Source organism: Hippoglossus hippoglossus, chromosome 24 (assembly GCF_009819705.1).
Source record: "Hippoglossus hippoglossus isolate fHipHip1 chromosome 24, fHipHip1.pri, whole genome shotgun sequence".
In the NCBI taxonomy this organism is placed as follows: Eukaryota; Metazoa; Chordata; class Actinopteri; order Pleuronectiformes; family Pleuronectidae; genus Hippoglossus; species Hippoglossus hippoglossus.
This window is the reverse complement of record NC_047174.1, coordinates 7,000,052-7,017,529: the sequence shown is the minus strand read 5'-3', so window position 1 is coordinate 7,017,529 and position 17,478 is coordinate 7,000,052. Positions and strand designations below refer to the sequence as shown.

The following is a 17,478-nucleotide window of genomic DNA, read 5'->3' as shown; positions in this document are numbered from 1 at the left end:
AATATTTGTGTGTTTATTCTGATTACTTAAAAGAGGATGACAAATTGATTAAAACATGTATTGGCAGTAGATAATTTATAGATTATATAATCGTCACCCTTTGAAGGACTCTGGTGCATATTCACCAGCTCGTGCAGAATGCATCTACACTTTTCTTCTCAGTTTAGATTATGGGATGCATCAATGGAGGTGAGGGCAAACTCATTTACCCATAAACCTGCAGTTATCTTTGCACCACGACACAAAACAACTCTGGATGGACCAGATTTAACAAGCAAAAGCTTCTTTCAGATACACACTGTGTGAGTGCAAATGTCCGAGTCAGTTGCTCCAGACGTTTTCCAGGAAACTTTTCTTTCCAGTCCCCTGGTTAAATATCGGGAAAATGTGTGAGCCCATGTGAGGACACAGCAGGACGATTTTCTACAAATTCACAGCGAGCGAGTGGGCGTGTTGATGATGATTCACATGACACACACGAAACTGAAGTGTAAGACACGTAGAAGTTGCCAACAATTTAAAATTGGACAGATGACGAGATTTGGGAGTTTTTTGTGGCCGACGCTGGTGTTGATGTGCTGTGAACAAAAACACGTGCTTTCTGCAGCAGGATTTTCCTCTCCTGCCTCCTGCCTGCTCTTAAAGCATATAGATAAAGTTTGATTGATTGAATTTAAAATAAAAACAACATATATTCAACATATTAAGAAGTAACGATTAAATTGAATCATGATTGAGACCACTTAATCTATAAATGAAATCTTTGGTCAGTGTCGTGTTCACAATACACAAACACTAAACAATACACACAGATGCTACATATACAGCACATACCACAGGGTTATAAACTGCTTCTAGCCATTGTGCTGTACATCCACATACATGCCAACCTGCTACAACTGACACCTGATCTTTCCTCTCCATCCCCTCAGTCAGTGCAACAGGTTGGTAAAGCCCCTCTGCCCGTCTAGCCCGGTTTAATGACTCATGCTACACTTAACTTCTCCAATTTCCACTGCACGCTTTACGGTCACCTGAAGAGCCCTTCATCCTGAAAGTGGTCAGCAAACAGCTGTGAGGACCCGGGTCTCTTTACGGCCCTGATGAGCCTCACAAGTGGCTCAGACAGGTCAAACAGCCCCGTGAGTGCTTTATAATGGGCACGTGAACATCCTATGAATCCTGAGTATTATGTCATGTGCAGATGTTGGATACAGAGCAGCTGCAAAAAATACCTTGTGTTTATTTTAACCTACATAGTGTCCCTATAATCACTGGGTTTAAAAGACAAGTAACGTGTGGAGGAGGCTGGTTCCAGGGAGTATCCCTCGGCAATAAAACAAAGTCCGAGGAAAATCAAAGAGGGGAATTTATAAAATACCCACTTGGTTTAGCCGACTCGGAGACGGAAGAGTTCAGTGTTGGTAAAGAGTCCTGAGAATCGTTATAGTGACCAATACATGGACACGATAACATTTACACTTCATGCACCTTTCAAGCAACACAAATTCAAAAAAAGTATAAATTGGCTTTAACTCTTTAAACCTATGATATGAAGCATTACGCACAAATAGCCTATTATGAAATCACCACAAACTAAATTTAATCTTAAAATCTAAATTTGCAGCACCAGTATTTATTACAACAAAATGTCTTTTTTGACAAGATATTTTTGGACATTTTTGTCTGTGATTGGTAGGACAGCTTAAGTGAAATGCAACCGCCCACATCAATGAATTTGCTTGTGGACATTTCCTTCTCATTGGGTTCTGTATCATCATCGTCTGTGTCTCATTGGTGATCGCTGAACCTTTGCCCCCTTCACATTTATTTTGCCATCAACCAATGGGAGCAGCCGCACAATCCACTGTATCACCAGCCACTAACTTGAATGAAAGAAGTTCACTGTGGAACTTTCTGGTGCGACTGTGCACGAAGACAAGAGCTGAAGGTAGAGAAAACAACACCCTGACATCAGCGAGGAGAGACCAGCGCAACAAGCTGTCAGTCGCTCCTCCATCTTTCTTTGTTTTTCTTCCTTCCTTCCATCGCCTCTACTCCAATTTCCTTTCTTGCCAATTGCAACAAATCCAATCAGATGTAAATCCTGCCATCATCTCGATCCCTGCTATTTTCTTTTTCTTCCATCTTCCTATTACACATACAAACTCCGATAATGTTCAGCTGGTCCGCCAAGTACGCTGTGTCCATGTGAGCACCGCAGGACATTCCTCTGGGCTCAGACCATCCCTCGCCAGGCGTATACTTTACTATGTAAAAACACACACAGGCCGGCTTGTGTATGCGGCTACAGACCACCAAGGCTCATATTTGCATTGGGAGCACATGTGTTCAGAACACTCCCTTTTACTGAGACTCTTCTGAACGCAGGACTGTGACTGTACCGTCACACAAGAGGATATCACAACAGTTGTTCATTATTAATATAGATAGTAGACATAGTAATTCAGAGAGTTTTAAATCTTTTTAATTAGTTTGGTTGCTTCATATCTGCGTAAAGAAATAACGTTTTTAGAGTGAAAATACACCCGATGAAATCTTGCATTTTACCATGCTCACCACGCCAATGTTTGGTGTATTTCTTTTTAGCAAAACACATGAGCAGAGAATATATACTTTACTATGACATGAAATCAACACATTGGACTCAAGAAAACACAAGAAACATCACTCAGGAGGGTCAATTTCTAGGAGTAGATTCAGATCTTAAGACCTTGTATAAAAGTTTAAATGAAGGCATTTGGAAGATCCAGTGACAAATGAGCTAATTTAAGACAAAGATAATTTAACAATTAGCTCGAAGTAAACTTGCACGTGTGATGTCATGGAGGCTGGAAAAGATCTTGCCACGGCACGAGTATAAACAACCCACAGAATAGATGTTTTAACAAATCCATGCTGATCAGTAAGATCCATGTTCACCTTTCGGCCACAGACCAGTTAGACCAGAGTATAACAGCTGTGATATTTATCCCGAAAAGAACTAAAACTCGGCATGAATGATCAAGGCTTTATTCCCAGAGAGGAGTGAGTTAACCAGACAGGATCTTGACCACACACTCTGCTCACTGGCCCTTTAATCAACCTTGTTTGCTTGTGTGTGTGTGTGTTTTCTGTGTTTATGCTGCGACCAGATGGCAGCCGAGCTCAGTGCCATGCAGCTTATTGCTGACTTTGCAGTCCTGTAACAGGCAACAGCCCTGAAAAACCTCCAGACGCTGATAATAATCTGATGAATGATGGGTCCTGTAAGTACAAGACTGAAATGAAAATGTTTGTTTTCGTCTTCGCCAGCTTCTTGGTTGAGGAAAGAGGATGTGAGAAGAGGACATGTGTGAGTAATGAGGAGGAGAGGACCCGAAGGAATGAAAGTAGGAAGAAAAGATGAGAGGAAAAGCCAGAGGTCAAACACCACCCACTCCCTTGCTTCTTTCTCCTTTTCCATCTCCCACTCACTCTGTCTCATTTTGAATCCTGCTTGTTGTCAAACTTTAACCCTGCTAAAGTTACGTTAGTGGCTCTTTAAAAAGTTTAACCCAAACTGGTGTATTCACTCAAGCACCCACACCGTCATATTTGAAAATGGCCGAGACAATTTTCCGAGACTTCGTTTGTTCCCTGCAGCCTGCGCCGATCCTCCGCGGCACAAGGACGCATCTGAAAGTCTTCGCTGTCCGTTTAGCCACGGCCTCACATCTTCCACCGTGTCCACTTAAGGTCACTTCTGATAGAGACGCAGGCTTGATTTTAACTGACGCTAAGGACCTTAAAATGTCACTCAAGATTTCACAGCGCGGCCGAACAACTGCGGAGGAGCAGAGGCGGAAGAAAGGGACGGAGATGGGGAGGATGAAGTTGAAAACAGAGGGCGGGGAATGTGACAAAGACCTGCGCCGGCCTGGACATTCTTCATAATGCAGATGTTTCGGAGGACGAACGGAGAAAGACGAGCGGTAAAAGGAAAGAAATAGCATCCTTCCTTTACAATATAGCTGCAGAACAAGCTGCAACAATCTCATGACAGCGTTTTTCAAACACGTCAACACACGTCACGACTGATACAGACAGAAGTTTAAACATGACGTGTGACTTAATAGACTCTTGTGGCTTTCACAGCCTCACAAAACATGATGTGTGCAACCGCACACACGGCCGGGAGGCTAATTAGCAACAAATGGCTTTGGCGCCGCAGTAAAGTTTTTTAATGATTAAACGCCATTTAACAATCTCTCTTATCTGCAGGTCGTGTTTATGGGATGTGAGGAGAAGTCTCAGGCGGAGATTCTCTGTTTGTTATTGACACTGTGGACATCAGTGAGGAATGTGCTGCGTAGTCGCCTCTGTGGGGAAAAAAAGAAATGTCCACCCTCGAGCTCACACCCCCCTATTTTCAGACACACACACACACACATATAGGCTTTCGCACCCACCCATGGGACACCCATGCGACCCTCCATGCACACACCCTTGCTCCCCCTCTGAGGGCGACACACTAGCCTCCTTCTCTGACCTGATTGGATTTCAACCCAGAGGAAAAAGCTTTAAAAACTCTCTGCATCCACCTCCGCCTGCACGGCACCGTCTTACACAGCCTCTACATGCAACATTTTGGCGGAAGGTGAAGCGTGAGATTGAGATGGAAAAACTATTGATTTGTTTAGATTACTCCAACAGGACCTGCCCCCGCCCACCAGCCATGCAGCATCTGTGGAGATGCAGTTTCTGGGTGGGGGGCAGATGTCCTCCCACAGGACTGGCCGAGCTACGAGGGTGTAAGGAGGAGGACGGAGGGGTCCATTGTCTCCAGCACCTCTAAACCAAAGAGTTTGCTCTAAACAGTAATTATTCCCTCCTCCTCCTCCTCCTCTTCTTCTTCTCTCCTCTGCCCCTCTCTATCCACATTTGTAGCCACCCCCCACAACTGCTGCCCTCAAGGCTCTAATTTGGGTCACAGGCTGCAGAATGGCATCTCACCACCGAGTCAAACCAACACCCAGCATGAGGAAACTGACACGTGCTGGCTTTAGCAGATATGAAGAGATAGAAAACTAAAGTAGAGCAGAGTGGAAAGGTGTTTATTTTTATTTTATACTTAATCTGTTTGTCTTGGAAACAGGAAGAGAAGGTTTGTGACAGATTTGGCTGCTCGTGAGTTTCCATTCTCAGTTCCTGAAAAAACACAGACGCAGAAACACACCTTGCATTTCCACCGTTGAACCCACCTGAAATTTGATCTATAAGTGCCAGAAAAGTAAAATATCTAAAAACATAAGGCTCATGAGAGAAAAGCACAAAGCTTTGTACGTCATCATCTCAGCATCATTTGGGAATTGAACCTGCGACGGTTTGCACGAAAGCAAACACGCTCCCCTCGACACCAGGGGTGAGAAAACAAACCATGAGGACGCTGTTCATACAGCAGCTCTGCTGAGAGACGCACGCTGCAGAGACACTTCACACAGCGCTGTCAGCTGAGGGAAGAAAATATCACACACGAAAGACACAACGCCAAACCATCAAAGACTCGTGAGTGGATCTGATATTTACACGCTGTTGTCTGATGTTTGGCCACTAGAAAATAACCACTTTCCAAACTTTACTTCTCCATCTTTCACTCGTCATTCAAAAACAAATGTGCATGGTTTATTTCTCCAAATAGAAAATCAGGGTTTTGTTCTGAAATGCAACATCTTTGATGCCAAAATAAAATCCCACAACATCACAGATTCATTTCAAACTTGTCTGAGTGTCTCTAATTGATGCTGGAAAACATTGTTGTATATGCCTGAGAAATACAAAATGTAAGTTTAACAGCTGCTGCTTACCGGTTGGCATCGTGGCTGGTTAGTCTCTCCTTCCAACAGAGATGAGAGCGACAGAGGGCGAGTTTTTAAAAAGCGCAGATCTGGGTAGAAAGAGGATTTCCTGGGCATCTCACATTATCCAAAAGTATTCCAGATAATATTCCCAGTGGAAAAAAATTCCCTTAGATTTCCCAAAGTCTCTCAGTCATTATGTGTCCTCTCTCCCAGGAGTAGACGTTCAGTCCACTCCTCCAGAATATAAACAGGACCATACGCTCTCCCTCTCTCTCAGGCTGTTTTCCTCCTGAACACACACAAACACTCCTCCGGCTGATATGTTCCCTTCTCTTCTTTCCTCTCACTTCACTGAGGATCTCCTCTCTCCGCGCGTCTCTCCCTCCCTCTATCCTGTGGCAACAACTGTGTGCATGTGTGTGAGTGTTTGCATGTGTGTGTGTGTGTGTGTCAGAGTGAATGGCCTCTGCTCCCTCCCTGCTGGGTATTCCCCTCCCCCTGACTCCTCCTCCCGCTCCCCCAGCAGCAAATTACAAGGAGCTGGGAGTTCCACATCAAGTGCCTCCTCTCCACCTTCCCCTCCTTCTTTTTTCATCTTTGTCAATTTCTTCTTCTCCTCTTATTCCCTCATTCCAAAATCAAACTTTCAGCTAGGCGTGTAACGCTTAGACGAGGGCCGGCGAAACCTTTTGTGTGTGTTCCTGCGTCTGCTGCACGCTCAGCAGGCTGCTGCTGTTGGCGCACAGCTCCAGAGATCACACACGTACACACACACTTTACAAGGCCAAGCGAGGGATCTGTGTGTGTGTGTGTGTGTGTGTGTGTGTGTGTGTGTGTGTGTGTGTGTGTGTGTGTGTGTGTGTGTGTGTGTGTGTGTGTGTGTGTGTGTGTGTGTGTGTGTGTAGGGGGTTACGGCTGATCAATAGGCCGGGAGCCAGCTCAAACAAAAGCTCCTCGTTCAGTGCGAGACACTGCACCGCTCATTGTGTCCCACATCAGAGAGAGGCTGGACAAAACGAGCGTGTACACAACTGTCTGCAGTGGGAGCGTTAGGGGGGGACCGAGCAATTCTCAACCAGAGTCAAGATGAACATCAGAGAAAATGGGCAGAGATGAGATCCACTCTTTACGACAGGGGGTCCTGATTTTTGGGGTTTGCAACCACTTGTTAGGCTGATTGTTCAAATGTTTTATTACTGGTGCCAACGCAAAATATGTCAGAACTTGTTATGCCTAACTTGGGGGTGTGGGTTATGGGCTCCAGTTAAAGATGCTATAGAGTTGTATTATGATAATTGTAGGGACGTTTTTGACATATTCATGCTTTCCTAAGGGACAATTCATTGATCTTGATTAAAATCGTCTGAAAGTGTGTGAAACTTGGTGCAGCTTGATTGTTATCAAGGGGACTGTTGGCGGAGGTTTGTGCTCTACTGACTCATACTACTGAGTCAAAGTCAAGTCATATCTTGTCATGTGGGCAGGATGAGAGAATACAGTTAGATTAACGGCCGTGGAGAGGTTTGCACTGTCCTGAGCACTCGTCTACTTTTTAATATGTCCCTTGTAAGTTAAGCAACTTTCCGAAAACGCGATGCTGAATTGCTAGAACATCCATTTAATATGACTTAAACACAGAAAGCCGAAAAAGAGCTTTGGCGGAATAAAAGACAGCAGAAAATATTAAATCACAGACACACTTAGTTCTGATTAGTCTGTAGTTTGTCTTCCCTCATCACCACCTGTATTTGTGTACTAGTTGTGACCATTTCAACCAAAGTCTTTAGTTTTAACTTCTTTTTAAACCCTTAAAAATGATCAAATAATTCACCAGTAGATAAACAAAGACTTGAGGGAAGTTTGGGAAAGCAAACACTTAAACTTTGTCAGGTCAGAAACTGCTGCTCCTGGGTCTATAAGTCATAACTCAGGACAGGCCATGTGTCCCATAAGGAGGACACACGAGAGACAATAGACCCTAAGTCTCACACACTAAAGCCAATGTGTTGACTATTTGTCGTCCCCCTTTAAAGACAGGGACTGGTCCCATCAGCATGGGGTCCTGCTCACACCACCCCCTTCTCCTCAGCACTACAAAAACAGAGACCCCCTGGACTACACCCTCACACAAGCACACGCAGACCAGATCCCGAGAAGCATGACCCCTCTCTCTAATGGTCTGAGGGTCCGCTGACCCACGACGCCCCTAAACCTCCAAACCTCCTGTCCGAATCTAATCACTGTACACCCCCCCGCCACCAGAACCTCTCTGTCGCACACACAACAATGAACACCTTTAGTTTGGCAAACACAGAGGCAGCGTCTAAACTCCTCGGTTCAGCCAAGCACGACCTGTTGATGACAGAAACCTACAGCGGCAGTCTGGCTTATCTGATGAACCCTGCTCCGACAGCCTCCACTCGGCTCCCCGCACGACATCCACAACACTTCTTTTACAGCATATTACAATCACTGTATGAGCTGCAACACATGCAGACACGCTGCTTTAAAAGAGGGATTAAAGGGGAGACAGGAAGACTGAGGTTATTGATAAAAATCAAAGATTACCTCAATGTTTTGTCTGTGGTTTTGATCCAGTGAAAGAAACCTCAAGCAGACTGTCTGAAACATCCAGAAAAAGAGGCTTCCAGCAGCCTGTGGTGTGTGCTACAGAGATGATCATTTGCACTGTTGAATTATTTGTTGATGAGCCCGAGGTGTCATCTTCACACAACTTGTTTTGTCCAACTCTAAAACCAGAAAATAGTCAAATTCGAGTTTGTCCCGCATAGATACATGAAACAGAGAAAACAGCAGGCAGTTTATGAAATACGCTCCTTTACTCTCCTGCCAAGACTGGATGTTAGATGAGAAGATCGATAACCGCTCTCGTGTAAACTCAATATGCAGCTTGATCCAAGACAAAGTCCACCAAGGCAAGTCTCGCCACTCGGCAGCCATCTTGGCAACGTCCCCGGGTTTTCTTTCAATCCATTTTCCTCTCTCTTATACCGTCTCTGGCCAACGTTAGCTGAGCTTAGCATAGAGACTGCACTGTTTTGCTGTCAGAAAAATTATATACAGGATTACTTCTTAAACCACAAAATGTTGCTTCTACATTTATGCTCTTCCCTCCATCCATTAGCTACACCGCTAATCCTTCGAGGGTCAGGGGGAGGCAGGAGCCATTTTGGCGAGTGTTGTATTTAATCTCTATGCTAATCTCTCTATAGTTAGCTTAGTTAGGAGCCTAATGTTCTCATCTGTTTTTGTTTTTCTGATTCTACAATATTAAAATTCACAAAATTCTATGATATTTTTTGTGGAGTGGTGGGAAAAAATAACCTTTAAATTTTGGAGCAGATCCAGATTAACGGGAAAATAATCTTTTTTATGAGATAGGGCTGTAGCCTTGGTGGAGATATGAACTTTCCGAGCGACCGTCTAGTTTCATATTAAAAGCACTTTTTCTTTACATTTATACCAGAAAACCCATGTTAACAACTGGGGAGTATGGAGCTTGACTCAAACCAAGGATTCAAAGTCAGGAGTTCTCTACCTTTACTTTTTTCAGTATGCTTCTTCCCAAATGTTCTACTAAATTGTGAGTACCAATCTAGTCGACACACGTTTCTGTCAAAGGACTATGATGAATCAAACGATAATTTCCCTATTTGCAGTCAAGTAAAAAAAAATGACGTCAATACTTTTTTTCAACTCCGTGCAGCCAACACTCCACACCTAACTCCCTCTCCACACCACCGCCCTCGCTCGGCTCTGCTCCAGTGTCATTTCCCATGTCACCCCTCTCCGCTCAAAGAGATTACCCAACAGACGTCCCCTCCTTTTCAACAGCAACGAGCTACAACGAGAGTTAAACATCCAGCACAGAGGCAATCCCTGGCTCCAGTTCTCTTCATGCAGAAGCGGAGTCAGAATTGATGGTTTGAGAGTTTGCAGGGTTGCCAAGATGACCGGGGCCCGCAGTGCTGTGGTGGTCACTATGACGACAGCGGGGCATTCATCTCTAAGGCCGAGCGGCATGTGGAAAGAGAGAGAGAGAGAGAGAGAGAGAGAGAGAGAGAGAGAGAGAGAGAGAGAGAGGGAAAGAAGGATGGAGAGAGGGAAGAAAATGCTTATTGTCAATAAACCACTCACTCCATTCCTCATAACACTCAGGCGGCGCAAACACAGAGGCAGGGCAAAGGGTTCATACACACTCTATTCAACTTTTACTGATGCGTGCACACACACACACACACACACACACACACACACACACACACACACACACCATCATTTGTTTTCCAACAGGATTGTAAACACCAACTTAAAACACTGCAGCCTCTTGAAAATCCTTTAGTGTGTGTGTGTGTGTAAAATCAGAAATAAAACCTGTCCACAATCGCTTTAGCATGTGGAGAACTAATTTGATTGTAGTTATTGGAGTGGACCGTGTGTGTGTGTGTGTGTGTGTGTGTGTGTGTGTGTGTGTGTGTGTGTGTGTGTGTGTGTGTGTGTGGCGTCCACTCTCCAGCTCCAGACAGCCTGACAGCTTCTTCATTTTCTCAGCTGTCCGCAGTTTGAAGCGAGGCCTGTGTGTTTCTGTGGTAACGTCTAAGGCACATGACAATACGCCGAGAGAATACAGAGAGAAATACATTCAGAGGCTGAAAGAGACTGTGACTAATGACAAGAGTTTGTGGGTGGAGGGGTCATTCATATACAGTTTCCCCCTCCCTCTGTGACCCTGTCTCTCTTTGTCGATGGCGAGATGGATCATCTGCGGACACGCTCTCTTTCTTTTTCCCCTCACACGGACTCTTGAAGTGTCACCAACTTTAAAAGCTTTTCTTCTTGCCGCCTGAGCTCTTTATTAAACTCTTAACTGTCCCTTTTCCCCCTTTCAGTAACTTTAACGTTAGACAAATCCATCCTCGCTGTCTGACAGTATCAGATCTATATCAAGTTATTCCAGCTTGTCATTGAAGCTTTAAGATGTTGCGAGCAAAATATTAAGACAAGAGGTATACATCCCCCATTGGTATGCTAAGATGATATCAACAGTGACTTTACACAGACACCAATAGACTCAAAAATGAAAGAAATAAAAAGAAAACAAATATCCAAGGGGAAAAAGCTGTGTCATACACGAGGAAGACACAGAAAAAGATGTCTAGAGAGTTTGTGTTGAAAATGGCTATAATGTCTTAGCCTGAATAAGTTGGAATATTGCTTTAAACTTAGTCAGTGTCTGGTGTTGGGCCTTCAACAAACACGGTCATACTAAACTGAGAGAAGGGATAGGTCTATTTACTGGACATGTCGGAAAAGCACGTGTGTAGAAAAGGTAATTTTGGCTTAAATTCCATGTAGCTGCTCCTGGTTCATTGTCACAGTCATTGGTTGACTCAGACACTTTTCCCACTACATTTTCCCTCTATGAATAAGGCCTGTTCAGAAGTAGAGAACCAGGCTATGTAAAGATAGCCTGAAACTTTTGGTTGAACAGTGTGAGCTTGTAATCACGGACCCACTTGCAAGTCTGTGGGGTGCAAGGGGTTAATTCCATCTCTTTAGTGACACTTCTGCCAGCGAACACATCTGTATACTCAGACTGACTAAAAACAACATAATTTGGTCTCAGTGAATAGAAATGACATACATGTTTATTTGCATATACAGCAGGAAAGACAGATCTGATCACAAGTGGTCACCGGAGACTGGTGTGAACTGACGTTCTTAAGACCATCCTCTTGTGATCTGATCTCACAGGACGGATGTTAAGGCCTGAACGGGCCAAAAGATCTCTGGCCAATAACAACCAAGAAGAAACTGCCAAGTAAAATCTACGTTACTGATCAACTCTGTAATTTCCCGTATTGATTTTCCTTTTCCCAGACAAGGTTTACAGATTCCTGGATTGTATTCCCTCAGGCCACAGCGGTCTGCTCACAGCGCCAGGACAAGTCCAGGAATTTCTGACTCCCGCTGGCCAGCAGTTTTACTGAAGCACCAGTGAGATCTTATATAAGAGCAAGGAATCCCTCAAAATTGGCCCAATTCATCCAGGGAACCAGGGGGAGCGTCCAGGAAAACAAGGAGCGTCTTCGCCATTCCAGCAGACTAAACAACAACAGCGACACAGAAATAACTACAGCTGCTAACAGCAAGGTCAGCAGCGACAGCCGCTGCTAATGATAGAGCAGGGTGGCACCGCGGCCATGAAAAGTATTTACGATAGGAGCTAATGTCAGTATTCAGCTACGCAGCGAGTTGGTGTTTGTATTGACATATGAAGATAAAGAAAAGGAGCTGATCAGCAGGAGGAGGAAATGGAGAGAGAGGGGGCGAAGACGAAGGAAAACAGGTGGTGTAAAGGAAATACTTTCATTTCCAATAACTGAATAGCAATAGCTGTGATTGTAGGACATGCATTTATACACTAACACTACATCAATCGATATAACCTACTGTATTATTCTTGTGTACTAGTTAGATGAGACCAAAAAGAGAAAAGTGTGTGTGTGTGTGTGTGAGAAAAGTTACTGTGTGTTGAGTGAGTACATGAGCATGTGTGGCGGATATATGGAGGAAGCTGTGTTTGGCCTCAGATTAAAATGCAGGACGAGGGTCCCGCTCCAGGAAAGGAGACCAGCAGAGTGGAGACACAGGGACTTTTCTTCCATTAGGGAAACATGTGACCCATAAGAAAAGAAATAATATCAATAAAGCACTCATACCATAATTTATAGATCTATGAAATATGGTTAATGCTGTTTAATTTGTCTGATAGGTAGCAGCATTACGCAAAATCTACAACACAGATTACCATTGACCCAAATCACTTCATGAATGGATGTGGTACGGGTCAGCGAAGAATCCAATACACTTTTGGTGCAGATTGGGATCAGGGAACATTTTCTTAACATTGCAAGATGTTTTTTGACATTTTCTTTATTTCAACAACAAATGTTGCAGAAATCTTTATGAAAATGATCAGGAATATGTGTTTTTCATATATCTATGAACAAGTGAAACTGAAAGCAGTTTGCGGAATTTTTTTGTATATGTTTATGCATCCTGTATATGCAATATAGTGATTAATTGGTCAATCAGCCTTGGCGGAGGGATGCGCTCTCTTCTAGTTCTGCTACGTAGTAAGTAAGTAAGTACATGATAATAATATTATTATTAATAATGCTAAATACTAAACACTTTTTAAGAATGGATAAGAGCAGTCGGGTCACTTATAACTTATGTTTATGAAGACTATTCATCGTCAACACTTCTTTACCAATGAGCTTATTACTGTGTAATAGTATCCATCTCATACATGATACAAATGTTATGGAAAGTGACTTCTGCAGATGTTTAATCAGGTCATCTGATCCAAGACAGTCTGACTTTGAACCACAGAGTACAAGCTTCCATGAGCACAGATCAATAAATATAGAGTAAACCTTAATGAAATCTTAATGATTAAAAGTGTCACATGACAACAAGAAAAACAAGTGAATCTCAATCTGTCGTTAAATCTGTGTCCCTCGGAAGCTGGGCGCTCCAGTTAGGGCTCCCAGAATGAGGACACACCACAGAGGAGATCACAAGACACACACACACACACACACACACACACACACACACACACACACACACACACACACACACACACACACACACACACACACACACACACACACACACACACAGACCCTTAGGTACGAATGTCAGGCGAATAAAAACCATTAACAACTTACAAATTAGTTTCTATTGTCTCAAATTCTCTTTTTTCTGTTACTGCTATGGAAGCTCTATGATTCTCAAATAATATTTCATTTTGTTAAAGCTGTTCTGGAATCACTGCGAAATCAGGTTAACCAGATCCTCGACAGCTACTTACAGACTTTCAAAAGATAAGACTGAACAAAAGTCTTTAGATGTCATGTCAATTGTCCTATGGAGGAGAAACACACACATGCAAACAGCATCACCAAAAACCTAGTGGTCATCAGCCCCAAGCATAAAGAAACTGGTCTGAAACCAGCAGTCTGTCCTGGTGTCTAATCAGACAAGTGGGCAAAGGTGCCATTAGAGTCGCACTAAATAAAAACTCTGGGCTGAGAAGTTGGAGGTCAGGCCTTCAATACAGCTGCAATTATCATGAAAGAAAGAGCTGTGCTTTTCCAGAGGGAAAACAAAACTTTACTGCTGTGAAGTCACAATCATTTACAGTGAATTAAACCAGTTTGCACAAAGACGATGACAGCCTGCCACTCACCTGAGAAAGACCATTCCCACCATTATCCTTTCCTCTGCTGCTTGTGTCCCAGTATCCTTTCACAGGTTACATCCATGTCCAGGCATTAGTTAAGTTTCACACAGGCTGAGAAAAATGCTGACCGACCCGCAGAGGGAAGGAGGGCTCGTGTCAGGGCAGCCCGGTCCGCGGTCCACACCTCTACAGTATGAGGTCAGTTCAGAGAGAAAGAGAGACACTGAGCAAAAAGAGGAAGAGAGAGAGAGAGAGAGGGGAACAGATGGAAGCAAAAAAACGCAACGGAACTGACTGCCCACTGGGAGGGGAGGGGGGACGGGGAGAGAGGAGCTCGCACATCCAAGCAGCCCACTTCCTGACCAATTACTGCTGCAAGACTAGTCTCTCTCTCTCTCTCTCTTTCCAAACCCGCGGCCCTCGCTCTCTCCCTTCTCCTCTCTCACTGTGCGGTGTGGGGTCGCCGCGAGAACTGGAGAGCGGCCAGCACTGCAGGCGACACAAGTCACAGAAATTACACGGGATAAAAAAACAAGACGAGCTGTCACTGAAACTGTGAGAGACAGAGGAGAAGGGGAGCGACGGCGAGCGATATGTTGAGGTGTGGTGATTGGCAGGAGACGGGTGTGGGTGGGTGAGACGGAGAGAGAGACAAGCCGATGCAGAGGAGGTGAGGAAAATAGGGCAGAGAAAGGACGAGTAGTCTCGTATAACTCCCTTCTAAATAACAAACCTTTGCAAAGTGGGTCACATTGTGTTCAGCGTTAGTTTTTCTGCCCGTCCTCTGCTCTTCATCCCCAGTGTCACTTCCAATATCAAAGCGTTTTGGATGCAAGAGGTCGGAGTCGGGGCTGAAAGGTTAGACTACCCCGTAAAGATCAGAGATCACGGAGCCCCGAGCTCAAAGTGCAACCTGCTGTGAGCCAGTCGGTATGAGCACACACAGAAAACATCCAAGCCAGTGGCCACTGTGTGTGTGTGAGTAATAAGGTCATTGTTCCGCATCCGAGCAGAGCAGGATGGAGGAAAGTCCCCTCTCTCGGAGCCAGCGGCCTGTTGTTCCTGCCTCCTGGTAGCAAGGCTTCCTGGGATTGATAAAGCAGCTCCTGGATCTGGCCGGTGCTCACACACTTTCTCGCTTCCACGCTTTTATCGCTTTTTAAGTTTCTTTTCCAGGGAAAACGACGCAGCACGTGGTGTTGCAGCGATGGTGGATGGAAGCAAACATTGACCTTTGATAAGCAACCGACTCAAACACACTTAACTCAGAAGAAGTGACCGGGTTTTTCTTGAAATCAAGGGGAGGAACTTGTTTTAAACTCCCGGTGTGTTTGACCTACTGTAGCGGTGACCAGTGACCATACAAACAAGGCTGATGTGGGTCAGTAAGCGGCTGCTATTATCTTAACCTGGATAAAGCCACAAACAACCATGGCGAGCCTTTGAAACCCAACACCACGCCTTGCAATTTAAAACATGCAGGGACAATAACAGTCGATAGCACTGAGGAAAAACAAGCTGATAACCTACCGTCAACTGGTCATTCTTATCAACGCTTTCATTCTGCTGCGGGTTACGATGGTGTCAGGTAGCTTTTCAAACACAGACTTTTCAATGCTTTCCTTTGATTGTTTGAGATATCTCAAATCTGATAAACGGTTATGACTTACCTTATATCTAGTTGATTATGATTCTACACTCTACTGACACATAGTAAAGCTATAAACAACAGCTGGAGAGCATTTAGAAAAAGACTTAGAGCTCTGGACACAATGAAGAAACCATCAGAGGTAACATGAGACCTATTTGAGGTCAAATTAAGGTTTGTTTGTTTTTTCAGATTTGCATACAATTGCATCTACAACTTAAACAGAAGTTCCCACATCCCAAATGTAAAGATTTGCTGCTTTGCCTACTTGATTTTTATTTGTTGGTCCAATTAAACTAGAGTTGCCACCCTGCGTTCACCATCCAGTGCAAATTCAATCCCTCCAGGTGCTGCTGACATATTGCATTTACAACAATATGAGGTCACCATGACCTTTAACCTTTGACCAATAAAATTGAATCAATTAAGTTTTGAATCCAAGTGACAACTGCCCAAAATAGGAAGTAAATCCACAAAGGCAGACTTGCGATATCATGTTCTCAGAGACATGTTTTGTGAGCGCACCATTATCTTAAACTTTGAGCTTTAGCCACACAAATCTACTCAGTTAAACCTGGAGTCTAAGAGAACATTTGCACCAAATTTGAAAGGATTCCCTGGAGATGTTCCTAATATTTTGCATTCACAAGGCAACACCATGTGTTTTAGGATGTCACAGTGACCTTGACCTTTGAGCACCAAAATCGAATCAGTTCATCCCTGAGTCAAACTAGATCTTGTCCTAAATCTGAGGAAATACCCTTAAGGCATTCTTGAGATATCGTGTTCACAAGAATGGGACAGATGGACTATTTTGAAAATCATATCAGGCCTTTTAACCATTCTGACCAGACTATTCATCAGCTAATTGATAAAATTGTTTGAAAATTGATAATGAAGGATTCTTACGAAACGCTAAGAGCAAGAGGTGAAATCCAAGCTGCTTTGATGTCATAAGCTACTTTCAACTGAGTGCTCATTAAGAGGAAACCAGTCATATCCTACTGCAAATAAACAAAAGCTGACCGTCCACAAAAGCCTGAAAATCTGAATAGAACAGCTTCATGCAAATGGAAAAAGGAAAGAGGTCAACATATTTTTGGCTGCAGCGCCGTGTGGATATTAAGGGATCACTCCAGTGCCGATGGACAGATGTTGTCATCCTGCAGCAAAGTAGAAATGACTGAATAAAAGTGGAATCACTCTGGACGTCCCCACCTATCAACAGGAACCCCTCCCTGCTCCTGTTCTCCTACCGCCATTTCCTGCCTCTCTTCAGTCACTTGTTTACAGATGAAGCGGCCAAACGGGAAGTGACCTCACCGAGCAGGTGAATCACGCTCATGTGACGGCCTTGTCACATCAGCGTCACCGAAAAATTACACTTTTATCTCCACCATCCACGAGTTTCCTGTGGTCATCTAATTGACAGGGCAGGAAATGTTAATGAGAGCAACTCATTTGTTTGTTTATCTGACTAAAAATGGAGGAATCTCTGTCGGACTGTATTTTAGATTTTCTCAACAGCCGCTCACCCGACCAACTCCAGTTTTGGTGAGATATTAAAGGAAGTAAAGTGTCAAACAGTAAAAACAAATGTGGATTAGGAAGAAAATGTAATATTTAGCTTTTTGACGATAAAAATGTAAACTAAAAACATTCAAGATATTGGAGGGAGCGACAGTAAGTAGACAGTTTGGAAAAAAAAACAGCAT

General features: G+C 43.9%; 1 protein-coding gene across 3 annotated transcripts in view; it reads right to left on the bottom strand.

Moving 5' to 3' along the window:
* The window catches only part of LOC117758241 (pleckstrin homology domain-containing family G member 1), a 61,131-nt gene that overhangs the window by 27,166 nt on the left and 16,487 nt on the right, over positions 1-17,478 (bottom strand). The window contains exon 1 of one of the 3 annotated variants that reach the window (XM_034579759.1): positions 14,122-14,367. The exons of 1 other annotated variant lie outside the window; for it this stretch is intronic. Coding sequence is in view for 1 of the 2 variants with exons in the window: in XM_034579758.1 (XP_034435649.1) it covers positions 5,847-5,856 (10 nt within the window). In the remaining variant the exon portion in view is untranslated. Of the gene's footprint in view, positions 1-5,846; positions 6,243-14,121; positions 14,368-17,478 lie in introns of those variants that run through there. One more of the 3 variants, XM_034579758.1, reaches the window with a different exon arrangement.